Source organism: Pithys albifrons, chromosome 20, assembly GCF_047495875.1.
Source record: "Pithys albifrons albifrons isolate INPA30051 chromosome 20, PitAlb_v1, whole genome shotgun sequence".
NCBI classification, from domain to species: Eukaryota; Metazoa; Chordata; class Aves; order Passeriformes; family Thamnophilidae; genus Pithys; species Pithys albifrons.
The window spans coordinates 4,513,418-4,539,490 of NC_092477.1; the positions used below are offsets into that span (position 1 = coordinate 4,513,418).

The following is a 26,073-nucleotide window of genomic DNA, read 5'->3' on the forward strand; positions in this document are numbered from 1 at the left end:
ATTTTCAGAAGTGGGACCAACATTTCCACAATTTAAAATCCCTTCAGAGTTTCGGGCTAGAATTGACCTTTCAATCATTTTCATCTGAGCTCTCCCTGATCTTTCAGGTCTTTTCCAACCTGTGGGATTCTGTGATTTGGGCTTGAACTGACCATCAATCTCTTCTTTGATTATTCCAAAGAAAAAGGGGTGGGATTCTGTGATTTGGGCTGAACTGACCATCAATCTCTTCTTTGAAAAAGGGGTGGGATTCTGTGATTTGGGCTTGATTTGACCATCAATCTCTTCTTTGATTGTCCCAAAGAAAAAGGGGTGGGATTCTGTGATTTGGGCTGAACTGACCATCAATCTCTTCTTTGATTATTCCAAAGAAAAAGGGGTGGGATTCTGTGATTTGGGCTGAACTGACCATCAATCTCTTCTTTGATTATCCCAAAGAAAAAGGGGTGGGATTCTGTGATTTGGGCTGAACTGACCATCAATCTCTTCTTTGAATATTCCAAAGAAAAAGGGGTGGAATTCTGTGATTTGGGCTTGAACTGACCATCAATCTCTTCTTTGATTATTCCAAAGAAAAAGGGGTGGAATTCTGTGATTTGGGCTTGAACTGACCATCAATCTCTTCTTTGATTATTCCAAAGAAAAAGGGGTGGGATTCTGTGATTTGGGCTGAACTGACCATCAATCTCTTCTTTGATTATTCCAAAGAAAAAGGGGTGGGATTCTGTGATTTGGGCTGAACTGACCATCAATCTCTTCTTTGATTATTCCAAAGAAAAAGGAATTACAGTGTTTGTCCACTTTCCACAGCTTGAGATGCTTCATGGTGAAAAAGCACAAGTGTTGTTACACTTTTGTGATATAAATAATACTTTAAACATAACTTAATGTGTATTTACATCCCTATTTCTGACACCACCTTTGGGTTTCTTACAAAATCCAACTTTCTGGGAACTTTTTTTTGGGGGGAGGAAATCATTCAAAAGGAAGTAAAAAAAAAAGCAGATGTTACTCTAGATGTGTCACACTCTGGAGGGGTAAGTATGGGGAAATTCTTGGATTTAGGGGTGGCAAAAACCTTGGGCTGGGGGTTTATCAGGACAGGAGTGAAAACACAGGATTTGAGGATGAACTGGACAAACCCAGAACTTGGGGAAGATCTCTGGTTGTCATCATTTTGTGCCTCCCAATGCAAAGCACCTGCTGGTTCTCAAGCTCTTCCACAGAGAGCTCAGGGAACTGTTGAGATGTATTTTCTACACCCTGAGTTTACAAAATCCTTCTGAAATGGTGACTCAAGTAAACTTCTTGACTCAGTTAAACCAACAGGCTTTTTATAAGCACAGCCAAGGCTTGGACAGTTCCATTTGATCTGTTGCTGAATTAATAGTTTGGACTTGATTGGGAAGGCTTTGAATAGACCTTGATTTTTTTCCCATCCAAAAGAGCTGTAATATTGAAGGAGATATTCCAAAATATTCCAGCCTTCTTTATGGAATGTACCAAAATAAACACAGTGGGGCCAAATCATCTCAGTTTCCTTTAGAGGTAATTTTGGAGTTCAGCTCTTTCTGTCCATGATTTGGTTCCTTACAAAAGATGAAGGGATTTAATCCTGCTGTTCAATTAGCTGAAAATATTGTTGGGAGTTAATGAGACTGACCATAAAGTGACAGAAAAAGGGTCTGATTTCACCTCCTGGTAACAGAGGCTGCTCTGTCCTGTCACCTCCTGGTAACAGAGTCCCCTCTGGACTGGAGTTGACCCAAGGGTTGGACTTGATGATCTCAAAGGTCTTTTCCAACCCAATCCATTCTATGATTCTGTGATTTTCCCACTGCCAATGGCCAAGTCAAGCAGAGGGAGGACAATTTCTGGACTTGCAGCAAATTGCTCAGTGCCCATGAATCAGAGAACAGCCCTGCTGGGGTTCTGGGGGAGGTAAAGGTTCCCCAAAGCTCCTCCAAAGCAGCTCATTGGACTCTCAGGAATAATTCCATTAAAGAAGCTCTTTGTGTGCTGCAGGCTCTGGCTTTGTGGGTAGCAGAGTCTGGAGGCAGATGCTCAGGCACAGGGAGCTAAAAAATCAGTGCCAAAGGGAACCAAATGGCTGGAAAGCCTCACACATGGCCCTGTTTCACAGAGGGAAATCCAAGGATGTGGAGTTTGGTGAGCAGTTGGAAGTTCCCTCCGTGTTCAAGCTGTTCCTCCCTTGCAAGCCCAGTTGCTGCCAGACTAACCTTTCTTTCCAGCGTGTTCTGCCCTTCCAACTCCCTCTGTTTTCCTGGGAAAAAAGCTGATTTTCTCCTGCTTTTTGCTGTCATAACCTGTGATGTTTCCTTTCCAGTTGCCGGATTCATTATAAGGATATGTACAATTTGTTACGTGTAATTGCTCCACCCCTGGGCTTAGGAAAGAAGTGCCCTCATAGGGTGGCATACAAGGTTTGGAACTTCAGACACTCCCTCCAGCATCTCCACTCCTGGTTTTGTTTCTTTTTCTCCTCCCCTCCAAGTGCAAATGCAAAGAGTGGAGCAAAGAAACGGTGCCATAACTAACCCTTTGCCTGACCAAAGGAATGATTGACTGACTCCCTCCTTTTCCTTGGATGCATCTCCTCCCTGTCCACTCCCACCCTCAGATGGCTGGAGAGAGGCAGCTTTATGAGACAGGAGACCCTCCTGAAGGCTCTGGGGGGAAGTGCTGGGGAAAAGCAGCTCAGCACTTTATATGGGCACACTCCCCAAAGAAAGGTCACCCTGAGGTTTCTAAGGAGTGGGAACTCTGTTTGGGCTCTGAATGATCAGCCTTCCCTTCCCTGAGCTCAGAAGATGTTGGATCTGGGCAGTGGTTGACTGGGCAGCAGAGTGGGGTGGGTACCTTGGAGAGGGAGGGATGAGGGATGAGCTTTTCAGGGTGCAACAGCCAGAGGTTGCCTTGGGGGTTAAATTAGGATGGACACCCAGGGAAAGCTCCTGCCCCATGGCACAGGGAAAGTGTGGCAGTGCTTGGGAGCTGAGGAGGGAAATTAAGGACAGATCTTGCCCAGAAGCCAGCACAGGAGGGCACTGGGCTGCCCAGTTACAGGCAGGGATGGAGAGCAGGGCATGAAGAAGGGTGGAAACAGCCAGAACAGAACTGCTGTTCTCTTCCACTTCAGCCCAGGTGTTTTCTACACCTGCCTGGGGACTAAACAACTCTGCAGAGAAGGGAGGAGACTCCACACCCCCACCCAGGAGCAGGAGAGAAGCTGGGGGAAGACACTGGCTGCAATTACAGTTTGTGTCTCTCAGCAGCCTTTAAATTAGCTGTGGGCTAGAAAAACTGGCAGGTATTTTAACTGCCTCAGTTACCAAGGACAGGAATAGCTGGTTTTGGCTGGGTGAGTTCTCTCCTCCACCCCCTCCTCCTCCTATGTCAGAGCACTGGGCTTGGTGTGCAGGTTCTGCTTCTGAGCTGCCCTGCTACAAAAGGGGGTTTTGATGGGGGCTTAGGGCTTGGGTGCCCTCCTGGTGTAGAGGAGATGCTAATCCTGCCCTCTTTTCCAGGGGTTAAACTTTAATTAATAACATGCTGCCATTTCCTTGGGTCCCCTCAGCTGCCAGGCAGCAGCACAGATTTGTACATTATAATAACCTGGGAAAACAAACTGAGATTGTCAGGTCATGTTCCCAGTTTCAATAGTCAGGAAAAGATGAAGGAGGAGAGTTCCTTGCTGTTTCTGGGCAGGGTTCTATTCTCCACCACTGAAGGTGGATGCCCTCAGTAATGGGCTGGTCTAAGGGCCTTTCCCAAAGCTCTGATTCCCAGAGACTTCCTTGGGATTCAGGGATTCCCTCCACCAGGACAGCCTGTGGTGGGACAACCAGTGGCCAAGCTGGGATTCAGAGATTCCCACCAGGACAGCCTGTGGTGGGACAACCAGTGGCCAAGCTTTGATTCAGTGATTCCCCACCAGGACAGCCTGTGATGGGACAACCAGTGGCCAAGTTGGGGTTCAGAGATTCCCACCAGGACAGCCTGTGGTGGGACAACCAGTGGCCAAGCTTTGATTCAGTGATTCCCCACCAGGACAGCCTGTGATGGGACAACCAGTGGCCAAGTTGGGGTTCAGAGATTCCCCACCAGGACAGCCTGTAGTGGGAAAACCCGTGGCCAAGCTTTGGTTCAGTGATTCCCCACCAGGACAGCCTGTGGTGGGACAACCAGTGGCCAACTGGGGTTCAGAGATTCCCTCCACCAGGACAGCCTGTGGTGGGACAACCAGTGGCCAAGCTTTGGTTCAGTGATTCCCCACCAGGACAGCCTGTGGTGGGACAACCAGTGGCCAAGCTGGGATTCAGAGATTACCTCTACCAGGACAGCCTGTAGTGGGACAACCAGTAGCCAAGCTGGGGTTCAGAGATTTCCACCAGGACAGCCTGGGATGGGACAACCAGTGGCCAAGCTGGGGTTCACAGATTCCCTCCACCAGGACAGCCTGTGGTGGGACAACCAGTGGCCAAGCTGGGATTCAGAGATTCCCCACCAGGACAGCCTGTGGTGGGACAACCAGTGGCCAACTGGGGTTCAGAGATTCCCTCCACCAGGACAGCCTGTGGTGGGACAACCAGTAGCCAAGCTGGGATTCAGAGATTACCTCTACCAGGACAGCCTGTGGTGGGACAACCAGTGGCCCAGCTGGGGTTCAGCGATTCCCCACCAGCTCAGCCTGTGGTGGGACAACCAGTGGCCCAGCTGGGGTTCAGAGATTTCCACCAGGACAGCCTGGGATGGGACAACCAGTAGCCAAGCTGGGATTCAGAGATTCCCCACCAGGACAGCCTGTGGTGGCACAACCAGTGGCCCTTGGCTTGATGAAAGAGGGGCCCCACCAAAGGGAAGGGGGAAAGAGGTCCCCTTCCCACCACCTCCCTGCCAATGGAGTGCTGGGTTCTTGTTTTGTCACACCTGAGTTGAGGCTGGAGCAGGAGTTCAGGCTGGCTGAGGGTCTGCAGAGTCACCCCCTTGGCTTGGCACTGCCAGTCTGCCCCTCAGCAAACACAGCAGCCTTGGCTTTCTGCTTCTCTCGTCGCCCTGAGCCCCAAACTCCTTGTGGCCTGAAGGGAAGCTGAGCATCCCCCCAGAGCTGAGCATTTCGCTGTCCCTGCCTGTCCCATAACTCTGCCTCCAGCCCTCCCTGGCATGGTCACCCCCAGCCTCTGGGTGGAGTGGGGTGGGGGGCCAGAAGGGGCACATCCTGCCCTCACCCTCCACCCCACAGCGAGCCAGCCCGTGCCCAGCCCTGCCCACGCCCCGTGCCAGGGCAGAGCCATCAATCATTCCCCCCAGGACCCTCCTGCTCTGCCAGCAGGCGGAGGACACGTTGGGTGTCGGAACAACAGCAACGGAAGCGGAGAAACCTTCCCATTGATCCCCCTCCTTCTTTTGGTTCCTTTCTCCCGAGAAATCTGATTAACCAGATCTCTGTTTTCTTGTCTGCTTTCCCCTTCTCTCTCCTCCTTTTCATTTGCTCCCTTGTGTTGCCTTTCCCCCCACCCCTTCCCCCTTTTTTCCCCCCCAATCTGGTTGGATTTGTGTGTCCTGCTGCTTTGCCTCCCTCCCCGTGGCTCCCAGCGGGCGCATCAGTTACACAGACATGTATGAGATGCTGAGACACATGTCCCCACCTCTAGGCCTTGGAAAGAAATGCCCTGCTCGTGTTGCCTATAAGGTAGACCAACCTCCCCCAGAAGCTCCTGCCAAACCACCAAAGCTTTTTTTTTTTTTTTTTTTTTTTTTTTGTGCCGTGGCTGAAGTGGGTGCTGGTTTTCTGTGCCATTGGTTGTTGTTCTTTGGGACTTTTCTGGTGCTTTCTCTGCTTTCCAGGCAGATTGGATTTGGGATCTTCTGCTTTTATTTATTTTATTTTTTTTTTAAATTTATATAGATATATATTTTTGTAACTTTTTTCTGGTCTTTGAAATTATGGCACATGAGTTTGTCTTCCTGAGTGTCTCTGCTCTTTCTCTCTCAGTGTTTCTCTCTTTTCTCTCTCTCATTGTGCTTCCATTTAGGCTAATTTTGGGGAGAGAGGGTGCTAATGAGCAAATTACCCCGCCAGTCAATCCCCTTTTATCTCCCTGCAGCTCTTTGTCTCACTGGCCCTTCAGTAGCGTGTTGGTTTTTTCCTGCTCTTAATTAGATTGGAGTAATTAGAGTAGGCAGTACAGTAGGAGGGAGAGAGTCATTAAACAGAGACAACACCAGAAGGGCTCCTTAAACACCCTCGTGGAAGAAATTACATTAACAGCAAACATTTAAGACAGTAAGATGAAGAAATCACTCCAACTTATTGTTTATTTGGGAAAAAAACTTTTTAATTGAACCACAAAATTGCTTTCTGTGCTGTCAGACACTGCCTGGGTGAACTTGGAAGTTGGATAAATAAGAGCAGACCCAGCTGAGGCCTCACTGCCCTCCTAAAAACTCACAGGGGGGTTGGAAATTTGCATTTTCGGGGTGATTCCTTGGAAGTTTTTAACCCTGAACTTCCCAGTTTTAGATGGAGAGGTTGCTCATAACTATTTAACGTTGGTGTGGTTGAGAATCCATCACATTCAACTGGCTTTTTTTTCCCTGTTTCCACCACTCCAACCCCCACCAAACCCACCCACTGCCCCTCACTGTGGTGGGTTCAAAGGACCCACATCACATCAACAGTTTTGTCACTGCACTTTGTGGAGATGCTCAGGCTGAACCCAAACCTGGGTCTGCCTTTATGGAGCAGCAAGAAGTTCAGATAGAGCTTCCACAAGGTCCTTCCTTGGTGTGCCAGGATTTAAAATAAAAGGAAAATTAAACATAACCTTATGTATTTTTCTCTATTTCCTTTGGTTTGTTTCTGGCCACTGTAACTAAACTTGATGAACCCAACTAGATGAGGTTCCAGCTGTTTCAGATATAAGAGTAGACAAATAAACATCTATATAAGATGTACTAATTATCCACAGAAATCCTGTTATTGAGGAGCTGGGAGTTCCTGTGGACTTATTAGGATGGAGGTGTCTGCAGGTGGGCACCCAGCTCAGCTCTGTGGGCACACATGGGCACCAGAAACATAAAATTCTCCTTATTTTTCCCCCCAAATCTCATACAGTTAATAAAAGGGAGAAACCAAAAGAGGCTGAAAAGATCATGTGTTAAAACAGGCATTTTAACTAAAGCTTTTGGCTGGTTTTATAGTGTGGTGTCTCCTCTGAACCACCAGAGCAGACTTTCCCCAGCCTGTCTTCTCCCTCTGAGCTTCCTGGTATCTCATTTAATTTGTCTCATTTACAGAACAAATCCACAGAATGTGGACAAATAGGAATGTTTTTCTGTTAAAATATTCTTCAGACCTCTTTAATTTTTGCCCATCTACTAAGAAAGCTCTGAAAGGAGTCTGTGGGTGACAGGACCACAAGTAGAGATGGGTGCAAGTCAAACAGCTCAGATCTGGACTGGCCATGGGATTTCTCTGAGCTTGGAGATCCTCACACTCATTTTACACCTTATCAAAGGGCCCTGAACTACAGAAATACAGACTTAAGACCAGACCAGAATGTCCCCTTGGTGTCAGGCTGCAGTTTGGGATGACCCTCTCCTTCCATCTGTGGCTGATGATAAACAAAACCCTCATGGGGAGATAGAACTGGGTTCTTCTCCACACTTACAGCACGTCCTTGGAGCCACATTGATGCTCAACATCATCCCCTGTGACCCCTGTGTGTGGCTTGTGGCATCCCCCTGCCCTTCTCCTGCCAGGGGCACTCCTGTTGTCCTCCCACAGCTCCTGGGGAGCCTTGGGGAGGTCAGAGCAGCCCACCCAGCCCCAAGCCCTGCACGCAGAGCCAGCACAGGGACATCAACCCCCTCACCCTGGAGCCACAGCTCAGCCAGTGCCAACAGTAGCCAGGCCTTTGTCTCTGCCCTGTTTTCCTCTCTCCCTCTGAACCAAAAGATTTCTGTAAAACCTCATTGTCCTGTCCAGCAAAAGCTCTTTTCCCCCACATATCCACCCTTTTTCTTTCCATGTTTACTTTTCCCAGTGCCAGGTTTTGTGTGTTTCCCCTTCCCTTGTCTTTGTCTGTGTTGCCTTCTCAGTATGTGCACACTCTTTTGGGTTGGATTTTCCCCTCTTTGCAGCCTCCTTGGCTGCTGTCCTTCCTTTCTGCTGTTTTCTGGCTCCCCTTTCTCAACTGTTCTCCTTGGGCAGCATGACCAGCCTCTGCAGTTCTGTGTGTGTGGCTTGCTGGAGGTGCATGCCTGGAATCCTCTGGAGGTGCTTCTTGGGGTCCAGGAGAGCTCTATCCTGCACTGGGGTGGGGAATAAAAGGTTCTGTTCCTGGCTCTTCAATCCAAGAAGGACAATGAGGGGCTGGAGTGTGTCCAGAGAAGGGAAGGGGCTGGAGCAGCAGGAGCAGCTGAGGGAGCTGGAGGGGGCTCAGCCTGGAGAAGAGGAGGCTCAGGGGGGATCTCACCTGAAGGGAAGTTCTGGCCAGGTGGGGGTTGGTCTCTTCTCCCAGGCACTCAGGGTTGTGCATTGAACAAAAGGGATGGTAAATGAGATCAATGCCAACCTTTCTGCCACCTCAAACAAAGCTGGAGCCCAGTGGAGAAGCGTGGGGGTGATCAAAGAGCAGCTCAGGGCAGGACCTGCTGCCACACAGGGCCAGTGCCAACATTACCAGAGAAGAGCAACGAGGCTGGAGAAGGGACTGGAGCACAAGTGCTGTGGGGAGAGGCTGAGGGAGCTGGAGGTGTTCAGCCTGGAGAAGAGGAGGCTCAGAGGTGACCTCAGCACTGTCTGGAACTGCCTGAAGGGAAGTTGTGGCCAGGTGGGGGTTGGTCTCTTCTCCCAGGCACTCAGCAATAGGACAAGGGGGCACGATGGGCTCAAGCTCTGCCAGGGGAAATTGAAGTTGGAGAGCAGAAAAAAGTCCTTTGCAGAGAGAGTGCTCAGGGATTGGAATGGGCTGCCCAGAGAGGGGGTGGATTCCCCATCCCTGAAGGTTTCTCAACTGAGCTTGGCCGTGGCACTGAGTGCCATGATCTGGTAAAGGGACTGGAGTTGGCCCAAGGGTTGGACTTGATGATCTCAGAGGTCTTTTCCAACCCAGTCAATTCTGTGATTCTCACTCTCTTCAATCCCTGCCAGGAGTGGGGAGCTGGGAGGGTCGGGCTCTGCTCCAGGGCACAGGGACAGGAGGAGATGGCTTCAAACTGTGCCAGGGAGGGGCAGGTTGGACATCAGGAATAATGATGATGAGGCACCAAGGTGATGAGAGGGATGGAGCAGCTCTGCTGGGAGGGAAGGATGGGAGAGTTGGGATTGTTCAGCCTGGAGAAGAGGCGGCTTTGGGGTGAGCCAGTTGTGGCTTTCTAAGACCTGAAGGGACTACAAGAAAGATGGAGAGAGACTGTTTACAAGGATCTGGAGTGACAGGTCAAGGGAGAATGGCTTCCCACTGCCAGAGGGCAGGGAGAGATGGGATATTAGGGAGAAATTCTTTCCTGGGAAGGTTTGATGGCCTGGCACAGGTGCCCAGAGCAGCTGTGGCTGCCCCATCCTTGAAAGTGTCTAAGGCCAGGTTGGACAGGGCTTGGAGCAACCTGGGCTGGTGGGAGGTGTCCCTGCCCATGGCAGGGGGTGGAACAACATGAGCTTTAAGATCCCTTACGGTCCAAACCAGTTTGGAATTCTGTGATTCCATGATAAGGACACATCTTGCCCATGGGAGGGGGTGGAACAAGAAGAACTTTGAGGTCCCTTCCAACCCAAACCCCTGTGGGACCCTTTGGAGGGGATCTCAGATCCGCACTGGCTCCTCACCCAGCCCAGGGTGCAGCAGAAGGCAAGGACCACCCTCTCTGAAGCCACGAGAAGAGTTAAATGAGAACAGAATCATTACAACTAGGTCAGGATGAATTATTCATGGCCGATAATTTATTCACCAGCCGCAGCCTCATTTCCCGCTCCTTGTCCCCAATTTCTTCCCATCTGGGATCATTCCCAGAGCAGTTTTTCTCCCAGAGGAGCCGCTGATGGGCTGCTCTTAATAATTCAAATTCCAGCGGGTTTTCCAGGCATTCCCAGCTCCGAGTGCTCCTCTTCCTGCTGGAACTGGAGAAGTGTGTCAGGGAAAGAATTGAGGGTGCAGCTCCATCTGCTCAGCGCTCCCTTTCTGGGGCAGGCTGGGAACCAGCAGCTTTGATCCCACTGGGATGACCCTCCCTGCATTTCTCTGACACGTTCCCCACTCAGACATCACTTTCTGAGCAGAAGATCCCCCAAAAGCAGCTGCTGAAAGGGGCATTTATTTTGTCCGTTCTTCTTGATTGGTCAAATTTCTCAAATATTTTGCTTGACCCAAAATTTCTCTTGGAAAAATTCATCAAGAATTTGCATTTTATCCTCAACCAGTGCAGAAGAGAAAATATCAATGTTCCTTATAGAGCAGGGACAAACTTGGTTTAAAAAAAATGGAACTGGTTGTTTAGACTGTACTCAGTTTAAAAAAAAAAAGAATTAACTTCTGTTTCTTCTGGCTGAAGTTGTGCTTCAAGGCTGTGTCTTCCCCATGGCTCAGGCTTTGGAATAGGATGAAAAAATGTAATTAAACCCTCCCAAAATCCCCCAAGATGAAACAATAAATGATGAAAAAAATTACCAGCAAAAATAAAAATAACCAAAGCAACCAAAAAACCCCAAACCAAACCAGCTAAAAAAATAAAGACAAAAAAGCCTCAAATAAACAAACAAAAAAAATCGAATTTGGATAATTTTTGCAGCCTATTCCAAAGCCTGAGCCGTGGGGAAGACACAGCTTTGAAGCACAACTTCAGCCAGAAGAAACAGCAGAACTCAATTTTTTTTAAAACTGAGTCCAGTCCAAACAACTGGTTCCATTTTTTTAAACCAAGTTTGTCCCTGCTCTATAAGTTCACCAAGGCCAAGTGCAGGTCCTGCCCTTTGGCCACCCCAACCCCTGCAGCGCTCCAGGCAGGGCACAGAGTGGCTGGAGAGCAGCCAGGCAGAGGGACCTGGGGGGACTGAGGGACAGGAAGCTCAACAGGAGCCACCAGTGTGCCCAGGTGGCCAAGAAGGCCAAGGGGATCCTGGCCTGGATCCAAACTAGCGTGGCCAGCAGGCCCAGGGCAGTGACCCTTCCCCTGGACTCTGCCTTGGGGAGGCCACACCTTGAGTGTTGTGTTCAGTTCTGGGCCCCTCAGTTGAGGAAAGAGATTGAGGGGCTGGAACGGGGCCAGAGAAGAGCAACGAGGCTGGAGAAGGGACTGGATGTGGCACTGAGTGTCCTCTGAAACACCTCCAGGGACAGAGAATCCACCATGTCTTGATCCAACCCCACTGTGACCACCAGCCCAGGGCACTCTGTGCCCTGGGCTGGTGATCACAGTGGGGTTGGATCAAGGGTTGATGATCTCGGACGTCTCTTCCAACCCAAGTGAGAAGAGCAACGAGGCTGGAGAAGGGACTGGAGCACAAGTGCTGTGGGGAGAGGCTGAGGGAGCTGGGGGTGTTCAGCCTGGAGAAGAGGAGGCTCAGAGGTGACCTCAGCACTGTCTGGAACTGCCTGAAGGGAAGTTCTGGCCAGGTGGGGGTTGGTCTCTTTTCCCAGGCACTCAGCAATAGGACAAGGGGGCACGATGGGCTCAAGCTCTGCCAGGGGAAATTGAAGTTGGAGAGCAGAAAAAAATTCTTTGCAGAGAGAGTGCTCAGGCATTGGAATGGGCTGCCCAGAGAGGGGGTGGATTCCCCATCCCTGGAGGTTTTTCAGCTGAGCTTGGCTGTGGCACTGAGTGCCATGATCTGGTAAAGGGACTGGAGTTGGCCCAAGGGTTGGACTTGATGATCTTGGAGGTCTTTTCCAACCCAATCCATTCTATGATTCTATGATTCTATAAGTCAGAAGCTTCCAAGGAAGTAGATTTTAGGAGGAATCTTGGGTGACTTGTAGCTGAGACCTGTTGGACTTGGCTGTAGAAGGTTATAAAGTGCTTCTGTCTCATTTTATGGCTTTTTTGAGTAAAAAATGAGCAGCTGCTCTGCCCTGGAAGGTGCAACTTGCAGCTCACCCTGAGTGAGTTCTCAACTGGCTGTCAAGCAGCTGCCCCAGGGAGGATGGGGAGGTGTATCCCACTTTTCCACCCTGACAGGGAGACATCCCAGCCAAGCCTCCCCTCTCCTGACTCCCAGAGCTGCTCAGCCCTGGAGATGCTCCATCCTGGAGATGCTCCAGGAACAACACAAAGCCACTCCTTGTGCTCCTTGCTGGGTTATCAGCCTGGAACCTGCAGTGACCTCAAGGTGTCCAGGTTGGTCTCTGTGACCAGTTTGGGATGGAAAAAATGCTGCAGTGCAGAGGGAATTGCAGGGAGGAGGGACAGGAGGTGCTTTGGGAAGAGCCTCTTCCAGGGGACTCAACTCAGCTTGTGGGTTTTGCTCAGCCAACCTTCCCCTGGAAAACCCTTCCCTAAATCCTCTGTCCCTGGTGGAAATTTAGGAGGAAAGTCCTTCATCCAGGAGTGCTGTGGATGGCTGGGATGTGGCCTGTGTCCTGCATCCTTTGGGAATTCAGTCTGGAAAGTCAGCTGGGGACACCTGGGATGTCTCAGTGACAGTTTTTGGTGGTAGTTGTGTGAGGACAGAGCTCTCCTGCAGGGAATTTCTCATCTGCTTGTTCTTCACTTCCACACATCTTCTCTCTCTCTCTCTCCATCCCTTCACACTCTCCCACTGAGGTGGGACTCAGTGGGACTCTTTAAGTGGTAACTGGACTCTCATTGATGTATTTTCTGTAACTTTTTGTGTGCTGAGGGCAGAAATCTGAATTAAAATCCCATTTAATTTCACACAAATGAACAGGAAAAAAAAAACCCCAACCTGTGTTGTTGCCAGCATTTGATACTGTCAATGAATTATAAAGGGAGGGAAGTCTTGGCTTTGATTTCCCTGTCTCTGAGGCTTGACAGGTGTGGAAAATAACCTTGGACATGCTGGGAGGAAGATCTTGGAGATTCCATTGGTTTGTCTCAGACTTCAGGAGGCAGGGGAGGTTGTCACACTGGTCTCTTGTCCCTCCAGCATGAAATGAGAGCTTCAGACACGTAATAAGATAAATCAGGAGGTCTCAGCAACTCTGAGGCCAACTTCAGGAGCAGAATTTTGGCACTGGACCAGCACCCTGTGCCCTCTTTCTGCCCATGTCAGCACCAATGTATGTCCACAGCATCTCCTTGGTTGGCAGAAGGTACCAGGGATGCCCTTCCCCAGAACACCCAAACACTTGGAAGTGTTCAAAGCCAGGTTGGGCAAGGCTTGGACAACCGGGTCTAGTGGAAGGTGTCCCTGCCCATGGTTGGGAGTTGGAATAAGATGACCTTTGAGGTCCCTTCCAACCCAAAGCAGAGTGTGACCTCTGGAAAGTTGAATGTCACAGATTTCTCCACGCAGGGAGAGGCTGAACAAGGCATGGAAAGGGTGACCAAGTCTTCATTCACCAGTCCTGGCTTGGTTTGGGTACAGCACAGGAGCAAGAATGAGGGCTCCCCCTGCCCACTCTGCCTCACACTCCAGCAGGTCCCTGCTCTCACCTACACCACTTTCCCTCCAGTTTTCAAACCTCTGTAACACCACTTGGGCTGTTGTTAAACAAAGAGGAGGTTTCTGTGCAAAGATACAGATCAAAAGCACAGCCTGAGGAGCTTTCAGATGAGGATGAAATTCCCTCCAAGCAGGGGGGCCCAGGCAGAGCTACCTGTGGGTTTTACAGCTCAGGCAGATCAAGCCCCAGTGACTTCCTCAGGCTGCACATTCCCTTGGAGAGCAGAACCACTGAGGTTTGTCTGACAGGGCTCTGGACAAGGAAGTTGTGAGAGCTGAGGAGCTGATAAATCACTTAAGTTGCTGAAGGAGGAGAAATCCATCCCTTCAATGTGTTGCTCAGGTTATCAGCAAGGCTTGGAGAGTGTTTTTTCCCTGTCAGCACGTCCATGCTCTGCTGCCAGAGGTGTTAAGGGAGCCACAGCTTTCCAAAGCAATCTCAGGTACTTCCTTGCTTGCTGGAATGATGGATTTGCCCTGTCAGAGGTGACCCTGGATGATGATGGAGAAAGAACAGCTACCAGGTCTGAAAAATCTTGGAAGATACTGATGCTGAGGGACTGTTCCATGTTTGGATTGAAAGAACATGGTGGGAATCCCAGTCCTGCTCATGGTAACCCAACCTCTTCCCCTGTGGGGAAGGTCTGGGTGGAGCTGTGTAGCTCAGGGGCTGGAAGGGAAGGAGGAGACAAGGATGCCCACAGAGAAAGGAGGTAAGAGCCAGAACCCAGGGGTCTCCAGGAGGAAGGGTGTTGACACCTTTACCTTTTAGCAGCCAGTCCCAAGCTGCCTCAGGGTCCTGAGCCCCATCCCAGGGCTCAGCAACCTTGTTTCCAAGGGTGCAAAATGCACCATCATGGCACCACTCACAGACTGCACAGCTCCTGTGCAAGGCCCTCACATGCCTCCCATTGTCCCTGGAAGTGTCTTCCTCACATCCCACTCACTGGCAAGGCCACCTGAAGAGCTGGAAGAGGCACAGCCACGTTCAGGATGGAGCTGCAGATGCAAAGCCTCCATCACCTCACCTCATTCAGCAGTGCCAAGCTCCCATTTGTTGCTGTTTCTCCTGTTGTAGAACAAGGATTTGGGCAAGGGCAACTCATGTAGGAAGGGGTAGAGGAGGTGGGTTAGTAGTTTATTGCTGGTGGTGGGGACCAGCCACTTGTGTGGAGCTGCAGACATCACTGCAGACTGTCAGGAGCAGGCCACCAGGCTGTGTCACAGGATGACAGCATCTCAGGTGGCTTCTTTGGGAAGAGCTCTCTGTAGGTTGCAGTGCAGTGCTGGCAACTCCCTTGTTTAACCACCAAAGCCACTGCTGGATGTCAGAGCCGCTCCTGGAAAGGAGCTGCCACCCAGGAGAAGATACATTTCCATCTCAGCACACAAAAAGCCCCCCCACGATTCACTCTGGGTGTTTTAAGGGCTGGCAGAGGGGAGGGCAGGGTGGGGGAGGAACCCTGAGCTGCCCTCACGGTGGGTGTTTCCCCTCCCCAGCGCCTGGTGAGGATGAACATGCCCATCTCTGCCGAGGATCTCACCGTGCACTTCACCTCCACGCTGATGGCCCTGATCCGCACGGCCCTGGAGATCAAACTGGCCTCAGGTGAGAGGGAGGGGGGTCTGAGGGCTGGGGGAGTCATCTGAGACAGCAGAGGAACCAAGGGCAGCTCAGCTTCTTGCCATCATCCTCTGTGCTGCCACTCCACAGGGATTAGGGAAGCTGAGCTCACATCTGGGCATGGACTTCCTTGTGCTACAGTAGATGTCTTGTTCATAGGGAAAAAAAACAACTAGAAACACTGCCCTGTGAGGGCTCTTCCAGAGCTTTTCCATGGCTTTGCCAGTCTCCAACCCCTGTCTTGCAGGATGGGAGAGCAGTTTTTATTATCTGAGCTCTGGAAAACCAGGAGAAGAAAATTCCAGTTTGCTGAGAGCTCACGTGGCTCAAACCCCAACTCACCTGCTGGCTTGGTGTCCTCCTGAACCCAAGGGTGGAAATCCCATTTTCCTATTGCCAGCCTGCCCTGTGCCAACACCTGAGGGCAAGGGAGCCTCGAGGGTGGGCACAGAGGGGTCCTGAGCATCACTCTGCCTTTGGGGTGGCTGCACCCCCGGGGGGTGAGATGTGGAGAACTTTGGCCATCAGAGTGTGAGCTCTCCTTGCTGTGTAACAGAAACGAGACTTCCCACACCTCTGGACTATTCCTGCAAGGGGGAAAAGCAGCCCTTCCTCCCCCATTGCTCTCTGCTGGCAGCCAAGCAGTGACTCCAGTGAACCACATTCTACCCTGAGATGAAATTTAATTATTTAAGTGCTTAATCAGGCATTTACTTGACTTTCCAATTAAACTGTGTAATGTAATAAAACACAGTGGCCTTTTCTCTGGGTCATTACACCATCTAAGCAGCCTGGCTGGGGTCAGGAGCAAGGCATGCCTGGCCAAAGCACTTTCATACCTCATTTCAAAGTTAACAGGAGGTAACAATGCTCTTATGAGCCAAGGGCAGGCCAGGGTTCAGGTTTGGGGCTTTCCTAACCAGTTCCAGGCCAGCAGTGCAACCTCTCTGTGTTAATCACCTCTCTGGTGTGTTGCTTAAACTTTGTCTTTGATGCTTTTGGTTGGCCCTGCTGGAAGAAGACAAAACTTTGAGGTCCCTTTGGCTCCCCGAGGGATCAGCCACCCCTTTCTAAGATGCATTTAGGACTTCCTTATGTATCCTTATTTCAGGAATAACCTCTAGATAAGGATGCTGAGAGCTTGTATTACTTTTGGGTTTAGTTACCTGTCAGCAGTAACTCAAACAGCCTTTTTCAACTGGAAAAGGCTCCCCCACCCTTTTTATTGGCTCTGCCCTGGAAGGGAAGCAGAGAAAAGAGCTCAGGGGTAGCACTGGATTCTCCCTGGTTTCTCTCTGCTGTGGGGTGTGAGGTTTTGACCTGTTGTGTTGTTGTGAGCTTCACTTGAATGGGTTTCATGTGCTACATTTAATTGAGTCTTTAGTTGGACTAACAGGCCCTTAATAAGCCCTCCCTAATGAGCTGGTGTGTGGGAGTTCAAGCCACCCTGTAACAGAGTACCCAGAGCCTCCTCCCATTGGAAAAATAATCTGTGTCATTCAGATGAACTCCTTAATTGCCTCCTGTGCAGTGCACTCAGCTGGGAGCTGGCCTGGTGGCTCACACAGCCTTTAATCACTCTAGTAAGGCCTGGCTTTGGCCCTCGGAGAACTTGGGCTCTGTTTTTACCTTGTGATGTAGCTGCTGGTGTGGAACAAAGTGCTCATGTCTCATTGCCAAAGATTTCGGGAGGACTTGGTGGCAGAGAGGGTTGAAAACCCATCAGAGAGTATTTACAACCCATCAGAGAGGGTTTCAACCCATCAGAGAGGGTTTATAACCCATCAGAGAGGGTTGAAAACCCACCAGAGAGGGTTGAAAACCCATCAGAGAGGGTTTATAACCCGTCAGAGAGGGTTTGAAACTCATCAGAGAGGGTTGAAAACCCATCAGAGAGGGTTTGAAACTCATCAGAGAGGGCTGAAAACCCATCAGAGAGGGTTTATAACCCATCAGAGAGGGTTGAAAACCATCAGAGAGTATTTACAACCCATCAGAGAGGGTTTATAACCCATCAGAGAGGGTTGAAAACCCATCAGAGAGGGTTTAAAACTCATCAGAGAGGGTTTATAACCCATCAGAGAGGGTTACAACCCATCAGAGAGGGCTGAAAACCCATCAGAGAGGGTTACAACCCATCAGAGAGGGTTTGAAACTCATCAGAGAGGGTTACAACCCATCAGAGAGGGTTTGAAACTCATCAGAGAGGGTTTGAAACTCATCAGAGAGGGTTTATAACCCATCATGGCATTGCTTAGGGGAAGCTGTCCCTGCCCATGGAAAGGGGTTGGAATTAGAGGGTCTTTAAGGTCCTTTCCAACCCAAATCATTCCATGATTCATGTCCAGCACTTCAAGCCAAGCCCTTTGCATCCCACCTGGGAGATGCCTCTGCTTGCCCAGGGCACCACCCAGTGCCCCAAAGGAGATTGGTGAAATTAAGTGTGAGCTTAAGTTTAAGCCCCAAGTACCAGCAGAGGGTGAGCAGGCTGAGGTGATGATGGTCCTGCTGAATTCACAGACTTCTGCCACCAGTTCCCTTCTCAACTTCTGCTGCAGCTGTGCTGGCTCACCCTTCCCAAGGAAAGGAAGGAAGGGGCTCCAAATGCTGGTATGTGTTGAGAGGACAAGGGGGTTTCACTCTCCTCCCTGTCCCCTCCCTTTCTGCAGGTGGTGTCAAACAGCACCAGTGTGATGCTGAGCTGAGAAAGGAGATCTCCCTGGTGTGGCCCAATCTGTCCCAGAAGACTCTGGATTTGCTGGTGCCTCCTCACAAACGTAAGTGGGTCCATCAGCAAGCACTGGATCCATCCCAGACACCCAAGGAGCCCAGGAAAGGTTTTTTCCCTCCTTGCCATGTGGGCACAGTCATCTGGAGGGTGCAGCAAAGAAAACAAGGGCACTGCAGCTCCTTGGCATCCTCTGTGCTGCCATGCCATGGTCCCACAGGGATTGGGGAAGCTGAGGTCACATCTAGGCATGGACTTCATTATGCTACAGTAGATTTCATAGGAGAAATAACCCAAAACAGCACCAAGAAGAGACCAATGCCCTGTGTGGCCTTTTCTAGAGCTTTTCCATGGCTTTGCCAGCCTCCAACCTGTGCCTTGAAGGATGGGAGAGCAATTTCTTCCATCTGAACTCTGGAAAACCAGGAGAAGAAAAGTGCAGCTTTGCTCAGAACTTACAGGATCAGAAATGAGGTGTTTGTGCTGCTGATGCCCTGAGAAAATGGAATGTTTGCCTCTATCTTGAGCAGCCCAGCCAAGGGCTCTGGATTCCTGATTAATGACAAGCAGTGCAGAGCAATAAAGGCGTTGTTAATTAAGAAAAATGAGGGGGCTGAGGAGGTGCAAATGAGTGGGTAGGGAGTGTTTGAGTCTCTCCCTCCCCTCCTCTCTTGGTGCCTCTGGATCAGCTGCTCCAGCTCCCTCTGCTCCATGGGAAGTGCTCCAGGGCCACGCAGGGAAGGGCTGGTTCTGTGGCTCTGAGGGTGAAAAAAGACACCTGGAAAAATGAAATGCTCTTTAATTGGATGTTCAGCCCATTGTGGCCAGGCTGACTGTAAATCAAATAGGAATAAGGCTTTTTTTCTTGATAAAAAGCTGTTTGTGGATCTGGTGGGAATGTAGCAGCTCTCCTGGCAATGCCACACAGTTGTCCTGCTTGATTTTTGCTGCATGATCTCTGTGTTTGCCACAGGGGCCACCTCCCTCCCGTGGGAGGGAGACAACAGGCAAAGAGCTGAAGAAGTTTCTTGTAACCTTTTCTTCATCCTTTTTCTTCCCCCTGCTCTCTGTGTCTGTTCTGCCTCATTATTCTGATGTTTCTTCTTCTCTTCCTTTTTCACCCCAATTTGTTGTAATTTCTCGTGCCTTTTGACTTCCTCTGCTTTTCTCATCCTTTAAATTCTGTGTTCCACCCTCCTCTGGCAGCTGATGAAATGACTGTGGGGAAGGTCTACGCAGCCCTGATGATCTTTGACTTCTACAAGCAGAATAAGAACAGCAGGGAGCAAGTCCAGCCCCCAGGAGGCCTTTGCCAGGTACCCACCCAAAAGGTGTTTTACTCCAAAAGGTGTTTTACTCCATCCTCCCTCTTGGGCAGCCTCTTGTCCAACATTGGGGAGCTCTCACCAGAATCACCAGCAAGTTCCATCCAGAAAGTCTGAGTTCTTCTCCAGGCAAAGGTGGAAAATGCTGCCTCAAAAATCAAAACCTCTCCTGAAAATCTCTCTCAAAAAACAATTAAAAAATTGTTGCATTTTCCTTTTCCAGTAGATCCAGAAAGATCTTTTCCAAAATGATGCTGGGCAGTCTAAATCCTGTTTTCAGAAGTCCCCCAGGGACTGGAGAACACCAAAAGATATCTTGGGGGGGGATCAGCTTTTTTATTGAAAGCTGATGGTAGTTTGGCTATAAAATGTTTTAAGTTCCTTTTGAAAATGGGAATTATTCAAAATGGTTTTGGCTCTAATGCGAATTATTCAAAATGATTTTGGCTCTAATGGGAATTATTCAAAACAATTTTGGCTCTGGTGGATGTGAAGTTTTTTACAATTTCATTGGAATCCTGGAGATCAGCTCAGTTGGTTCAAACTTGGTGCTCATAATGGTCATGGTTCAGTCTCCTGTGTGAGGCATCACTTAAGAGCTGGACTCAATAATCCTGGGGGTCCCTTCCAACTGAGGATATCCTGGGATTCTGTGATATTTCCACACAACTGGCTTGGGATTGAAAGCCCAATGGTTTCCAGGAGGACAAATGTTTGTTTTTAAGATGATCATCCAGCTGAGCTCCAGCATGGGGTGGAGATTTGTCCTGCAGGGGGGTGGCTGCAGCAGACCCAGTGCCACAGCCTGGACTGGTCCCATCCTTGTGTGAAATTCCTGTCTGGGGGGACACTCAGTTAGAGGGAAGGGGGGTTGCTGCATGACTTGAGTTGCACAAAGCTGAGGGCAGCAGGTCCTTCAGAGCCTCAGTGGCCACCATGGCCTGGGCTGGGCTGGGCTGGGCTGGGCTGGGCTGGGCTGGGTTGGGCTGGGTTGGGTTGGGCTGGGTTGGGCTGGGCTGGGCTGGGCTGGGCTGGGCTGGGCTGGGCTGGGCTGGGTTGGGCTGGGTTGGGCTGGGTTGGGCTCCTCTGCCAGGGTGGCAAAGTGGACTTTTATCAAAAGCACTGCAGCCCATCACAGCTCTGTGTCTGACAACCTTCCCTTGTGCTTGGCAGCCTGGCCTAGTGTCCCTGTTCCACCCCCTGAAGGCCACCCTGGAGCAGACCCAGTGTCACAGCCTGGTCCCATGCTTGTGTGAAATCCCTGTCTGGGGGGACACTCAGAGGGAAGGGGGATTGCTGCATGACTTGAGTTGCACAAAGCTGAGGGCAGCAGGTCCTTCAGAGCCTCAGTGGCCACCATGAGCTGGGCTGGGCCGGGCTGGGCTGGGTTGGGTTGGGTTGGGCTCCTCTGCCAGGGTGGCAAAGTGGACTTTTATCAAAAGCACTGCAGCCCATCACAGCTCTGTGTCTGACAACCTTCCCTTGTGCTTGGCAGCCTGGCCCAGTGTCCCTGTTCCACCCCCTGAAGGCCACCCTGGAGCAGACCCAGCCCACAGCGTTCAGCAACGCCAAGGCTTTCCTGCGCCAGAAGAGCTCGGCCTCCCTCAACAACGGCGGCGCGTTGTGAGTGTCCCTTGAGCCCACAGAGCAGGGACACTTTGGGTGTGTCCACCAGCCCCAACCACTGCTGGTTCAGTGGCTCTGGAATTGGGGACACCAAAACCAGCAGCCCCTCAAACCATGGTTGGGACAAGTCCCAGTGGTGGCTTCCCAAATGCCTCCATCTGTATCTGCTTCCCACTGGTGCAGTGCTGGAGGGTTGGGGTCTCCAGAGCTGTGGGTTTCCTTAATGGTCTGCTCTGAACCTTCATTGCAGAGCTCTCCATGGTGGGTATTTGTATTTGGGACTGTTGCAAAACAACCAAACAAACCCCAATTCACCAGGAGTCCAAAAGTCATCCCTCAAACTCATGGCACTTGGTAACAGCCAGAGCTGCTTTAGACTTTCCACAACAGAATCTGTCTCTGGGTGAAATAATCCCTCCATGGAGAGCTTTCCAAACAGTTCTAGTAACAGTGATCCCAGTCAATTCCCTGTTTCCTGCTCTCCAGGTGACTTTCCTCTGGGTCACAACTGCTGTGGATTTTTAGTGATGGACATCTGAGGTTTAAACATCCCAAATAACCCAGATGAGGAAACCAGTATCAGACTCAGCAGTGAAACCCATGGGTGCCCCTGGGCATTCAGTGACTGTCCTTTAGTGTGGTCATGGTGTTTGACCAATGTCCAGCTGTCCTGCACACAGAATTGGCCTGAACTCCAAAGCCCTTCATTCTTCTTCATCAGGAATTAAATCACAGAAGTTGTTACTGAAAAAAACCCCAAATGATGGCTGGTTTGATTTCCTTGTTCTCATGGGATCTTCAGGCTCTGTAGGATGTGGTTCTGGAAGAACTCAGGGGACCTGATGGCTCCACCAGCAGCTGTGCCCATCCTGCCACTGATTTCCCAAGTTGGCCACACTGTGAGTTCAGCAAAATCCCTTTGCCAAAATGTTAATCTTTTGTTCTCTTTCCCTTCTGACAGGCCAGCCCCAGAGGGTGGCATCAAAGAGTCCAGTTCCTGGGGCACCCAACGTACCCAGGATGTCTTCTATGAAACCAGGACACCAGCTTTTGAACGAGGCCACTCAGAAGAAATCCCCATTGAACGGGTGAGCAGAGGGGTGGGGATGGGAAGGCAGGGGATGGGGACATGCAGGAGATTTTACAACTTTAGAAATCTCAGAAAATGTTCAGAAAAACCAGATGAGGGGCATTGAATGGTAGACCTGCCCCTTGAGGCAAAGTGTTGCTCTTCCAACCCCAAGTTTGCTTGAACATTGGTGGAGAAACACCAAACCCAACAGCTTTCATAGCTCGATAGTTGTACAGGGGGACACCCTTTTCATGGAATTTTGTCAGATTCTGCCATCTGCCTTTTCTGTCAGAGTCCTTCTTCATGGAATTCTGTCTCTGCTGCAAAAGGTTACCCAAGGTTATCTCCTCTCCTTATCATCACTGTCCCAGCTCAGCTGAGGGATTTCCCAGGTCACAGCTGGGGCTCCTGCCTGGTGGAAGAGCTTGGCCCACTGCTGTCCTTGCTGCACAAAGCCCAGCAGACAGAGTAACCTGCTCCACAGCCCTTCATTAACTCTCTTTGCCATACCAGCATCTCTTCACAATGCCATCAAACTCACCAAAGCCTGCTCAGGTGGTGGCCTTGAACCTGATATTCATGTTCTTGCTCCTGAAACCCTTTCATGTTTCAATCAGGTGGTAGAAATGAGGGAAATCAGCCCCACAGTTGCCAATGGAGAGCCCCAGCCAGGCCTGGAGAGCCAGGGCAGAGCAGCCTCCATGCCACGCCTGGCTGCTGAGACTCAGGTGAGTGAGGGCCACCTCACTGCTTGGGGGAGGTCAGGAACTCAGGATCTTCTCCCTCTGCTTGTTGTGTTGCTTGTGAATGTTTGTTTTCAAAGGTGTTGGCTGATCTGGAGACAGGAAACCAACCTTTGTGCTTGGGTGGCAGGTGTGGGCACTGGTGTTACCCACCCCTGGGCACAGCAAAAAGCAACCCAGTGATCCCTCTGGCTGGCACCAATGGGGTCCTCATTAACTGGGGGCAATGCCATCTGCCAGACTGGCTTCCTGGAAGGCACATTTCCCAGTTGTGTGCCATGTCTCCAGACAGCCTGGAAGGACACCCTCCTGTGCCCTGGCCTTAAACAAAGCTGGAGATGTGCTGGGAATGTCCTGGATTAATGCAGGTGCAGGGAATAGCAGGGAGGCTGTGCCTGGGATGCTGCACTGGGACACTGAGCATGTTCCCTGGGTTTGCCTCTTGCCACTCAGAGCATCCCAATCTTCTGTACTGTGAGTTTGGCCAGTGAAACAGTGCTGAGCATTTCCCTTGTTCAGCTTTTCCTAAAGAGATCTGACTCTTACAGCAGCTCAGTGTGTAGGATGTCAGAGACCATTTTTGGCCATTTCTCATGTTCATTGCTAACTGTTCATCCCCAAAAACTTCCCAGCCACTGGCCTGCCCTCCTGTGTGTCAGAACATCTCACCTCTCATGTTGTGTCTCATTCCAAGGGCCTGATTCATAGTCAGGAGGGAACAACCTGGATTGAGGATTATTTCCATTGCTCTCCATGGGAAGGAGAATGTGAAGGATCTGCTGCACCCCAAAACTGAAAGCCTGTGCTCTGCACACACAGCAATGGCTCCAGCACTTGGAATCTCTGTGCCAACATGCTGGGGCTGGCACAGGCTGCCCCTCCTCAGCCAGCTGGGATTCTCTGTGTTACCAGGAGCACTTCTCAACGTGCTTAATAAAAGCAGCAGATCCCAAAGCAGAGTCATTCTCCCTTCCCTTCGCCCTTCCCAGACCAAAGTTATCCTTTATTGTAGAGCACCAACAGCATCTTCCCTGGTGTGGAGATGCAGTTGGCAGCAGCAAGGGCAGCAGCACGAGCCTTTCCTTGGGAAGCTGCTCTGCATGGAGTCAGACATGTGGTGTCCCTGGCACAGCACAGTGTGTGTCCCCCAGGGCATCCCTGGCCCTGTGCAAGTGCCCAGTGTGGCTGTGAATCAGGCCCGGAATAGCAGAGCAGATCTAACCTCATTTAATAACACATGTGCAAATAATAATGGTGGTTGTAGCTTTGGGTGAATAACTGATGTACTTTCTGTGTGTGTCTCCCCCTTCCACGCCCCCCACCCTCCCTCTCACGTGCTGCTCTGCCCCTCCCCAAACTTTTGAGTTTGTTCTAACTCTCCTTTGCGATGCTTTCTGTTCCTGGCTGTCTCCCTTTCTGTTTGCCTGTCATTCCTCTGTCTCTTTATGTTCCATAATTTTTTTTTTCAATATCTTCCCGTGTTTTCCCCCTGCCTCTCTTGCTGTCCTGCCCCCATGCCCTCCCTCCCTGGTCGTCATGGTGTCTGCTGCACCTCTGCCTCGATGTCTGACACTGCTTCCAATAATGTCTCTCACCTTGTCCGAATTGTTTGCAGAGGAGCAAAGCACGGTCGCCTGGGAGTTACCTGGCAGTATGTAGTTTGCACTTAGTTGTATCCTCTTAAATCCATGTTAAAGAAATAATTAACCTTGCTTCAAACCCTTTACTTTCCCCCCCCCCCTTGCTCATCTGGAGCCCAATGCAGCCTCTCCCTCCTGCCACTCTGCTGTCCCCTCCATGCATGTCCCACGCTCTCATAGCAGGGGAAGGGGTTGTTTGGTTGGTTTGCTTTTTGATTTGTTTTCATATGCCTTGTTGCACAGGAATTTGGGAAGGGAAAAACCAATCAGTTTGGTAATGGAGAAGCACCCCTTTCTGGAGGGGTATGGTGTAGTCTCCTGAGGTTTTTGGGAAGCCTGTGCTTGCCCAATGAGAGCATTGCCAGGATTTATGGAAAGCAGATTTGTGGCTTTGACACTTCCCTTTGTGTCACTGGGGACTTCTGTCCCTGACAGAAGCAGGACCAAATCCAAAGAGAAATGTTTGTTTTTCATCAATTAACCCAGAGAGAAATGTTCATTTGTCATCAGTTAAGCTGGCTGCTTGTTGGGAATTTTCTGTTTCCTTTTTTCTGGCAGCTCCTCTACTGATTTTTAAAATATGCATAAATATTTTTAGTGGGAAGGACTTTCACTTGTCCCTTTTTTGCCCATCAAACCATCCAGTTTGCAGACCTCCCTGCCTCCCTCCAGCTTCAGGCTCAGCAGGACAAACCTGAAGCTCCTCAGTCTAATTTAATGCCACCACAGTGAGGGCCACAAGAGATGACAAAACCAGCACAACATGGTCCAGTTGATGGAAGTGGTGCAGCCCCCAGGGATGCACCAATGCCTGAGGTCAGACCTCACCAGGGTCTGCAGCTCCTCCTGAGGGGCAGCTGTGATGTCTGTGAACAGAGACAGCACCCAGGGAATGTCTGGAGCTGTGCCAGGGCAGGGACAGCACCCAGGGAATGGCTGGAGCTGTGCCAGGGCAGGGACAGCACCCAGGGAATGGCTGAAGCTGTGTCAGGGCAGGGTCAGGACCCAGGGAATGGCTGGAGCTGTGCCAGGACAGGGACAGGGCCCAGGGAATGGCTGGAGCTGTGCCAGGGCAGGGACAGGGCCCAGGGAATGGCTGGAGCTGTGCCAGGGAAGGGACAGGGCACAGGGAATGGCTGGAGCTGTGCCAGGGCAGGGACAGGGCACAGGGAATGGCTGGAGCTGTGCCAGGGCAGGGACAGGGCCCAGGGAATGGCTGGAGCTGTGCCAGGGCAGGGGCAGCGCCCAGGGAATGGCTGGAGCTGTGCCAGGGCAGGGACAGCACCCAGGGAATGGCTGGAGCTGTGTCAGGGCAGGGACAGCACCCAGGGAATGGCTGGAGCTGTGCCAGGGCAGGGACAGCACCCAGGGAATGGCTGGAGCTGTGTCAGGGCAGGGTCAGGTTGGATCTCAGGAAAAGGCTCTTCCCCCAGAGGGTGGTGGGCACTGACCAGGCTCCCCAGGGCAGTGGGCACGGCCCCAAGGCTGCCAGAGCTCCAGGAGGGTTTGGACAACACTCTGAGGGACAGGGTGGGATTGTTGGGGTGTCTGTGCAGGGCCAGGAATTGGGGTGGATGATCCCTGTGGGTCCCTTCCAGTTCAGGGTGTTATTGTTCCAATATGAAGGCTGTGCTGGGCTCCCCCTCCCCACCCTGTGCCCCTGACAAACC

The 26,073-nt window shown here is 50.8% G+C and overlaps 1 protein-coding gene across 1 annotated transcript in view; it reads left to right on the top strand.

Moving 5' to 3' along the window:
• The window catches only part of LOC139681048 (voltage-dependent N-type calcium channel subunit alpha-1B-like), a 355,721-nt gene that overhangs the window by 323,286 nt on the left and 6,362 nt on the right, over nucleotides 1-26,073 (top strand). Inside the window, exons 38-45 of the mRNA XM_071574188.1 lie at nucleotides 5,617-5,713; nucleotides 15,146-15,254; nucleotides 17,939-18,046; nucleotides 19,204-19,313; nucleotides 20,818-20,945; nucleotides 21,910-22,036; nucleotides 22,638-22,748; nucleotides 24,379-24,414. Coding sequence (XP_071430289.1) covers nucleotides 5,617-5,713; nucleotides 15,146-15,254; nucleotides 17,939-18,046; nucleotides 19,204-19,313; nucleotides 20,818-20,945; nucleotides 21,910-22,036; nucleotides 22,638-22,748; nucleotides 24,379-24,414 — 826 coding nt within the window. The remainder of the gene's footprint in view (nucleotides 1-5,616; nucleotides 5,714-15,145; nucleotides 15,255-17,938; nucleotides 18,047-19,203; nucleotides 19,314-20,817; nucleotides 20,946-21,909; nucleotides 22,037-22,637; nucleotides 22,749-24,378; nucleotides 24,415-26,073) is intronic.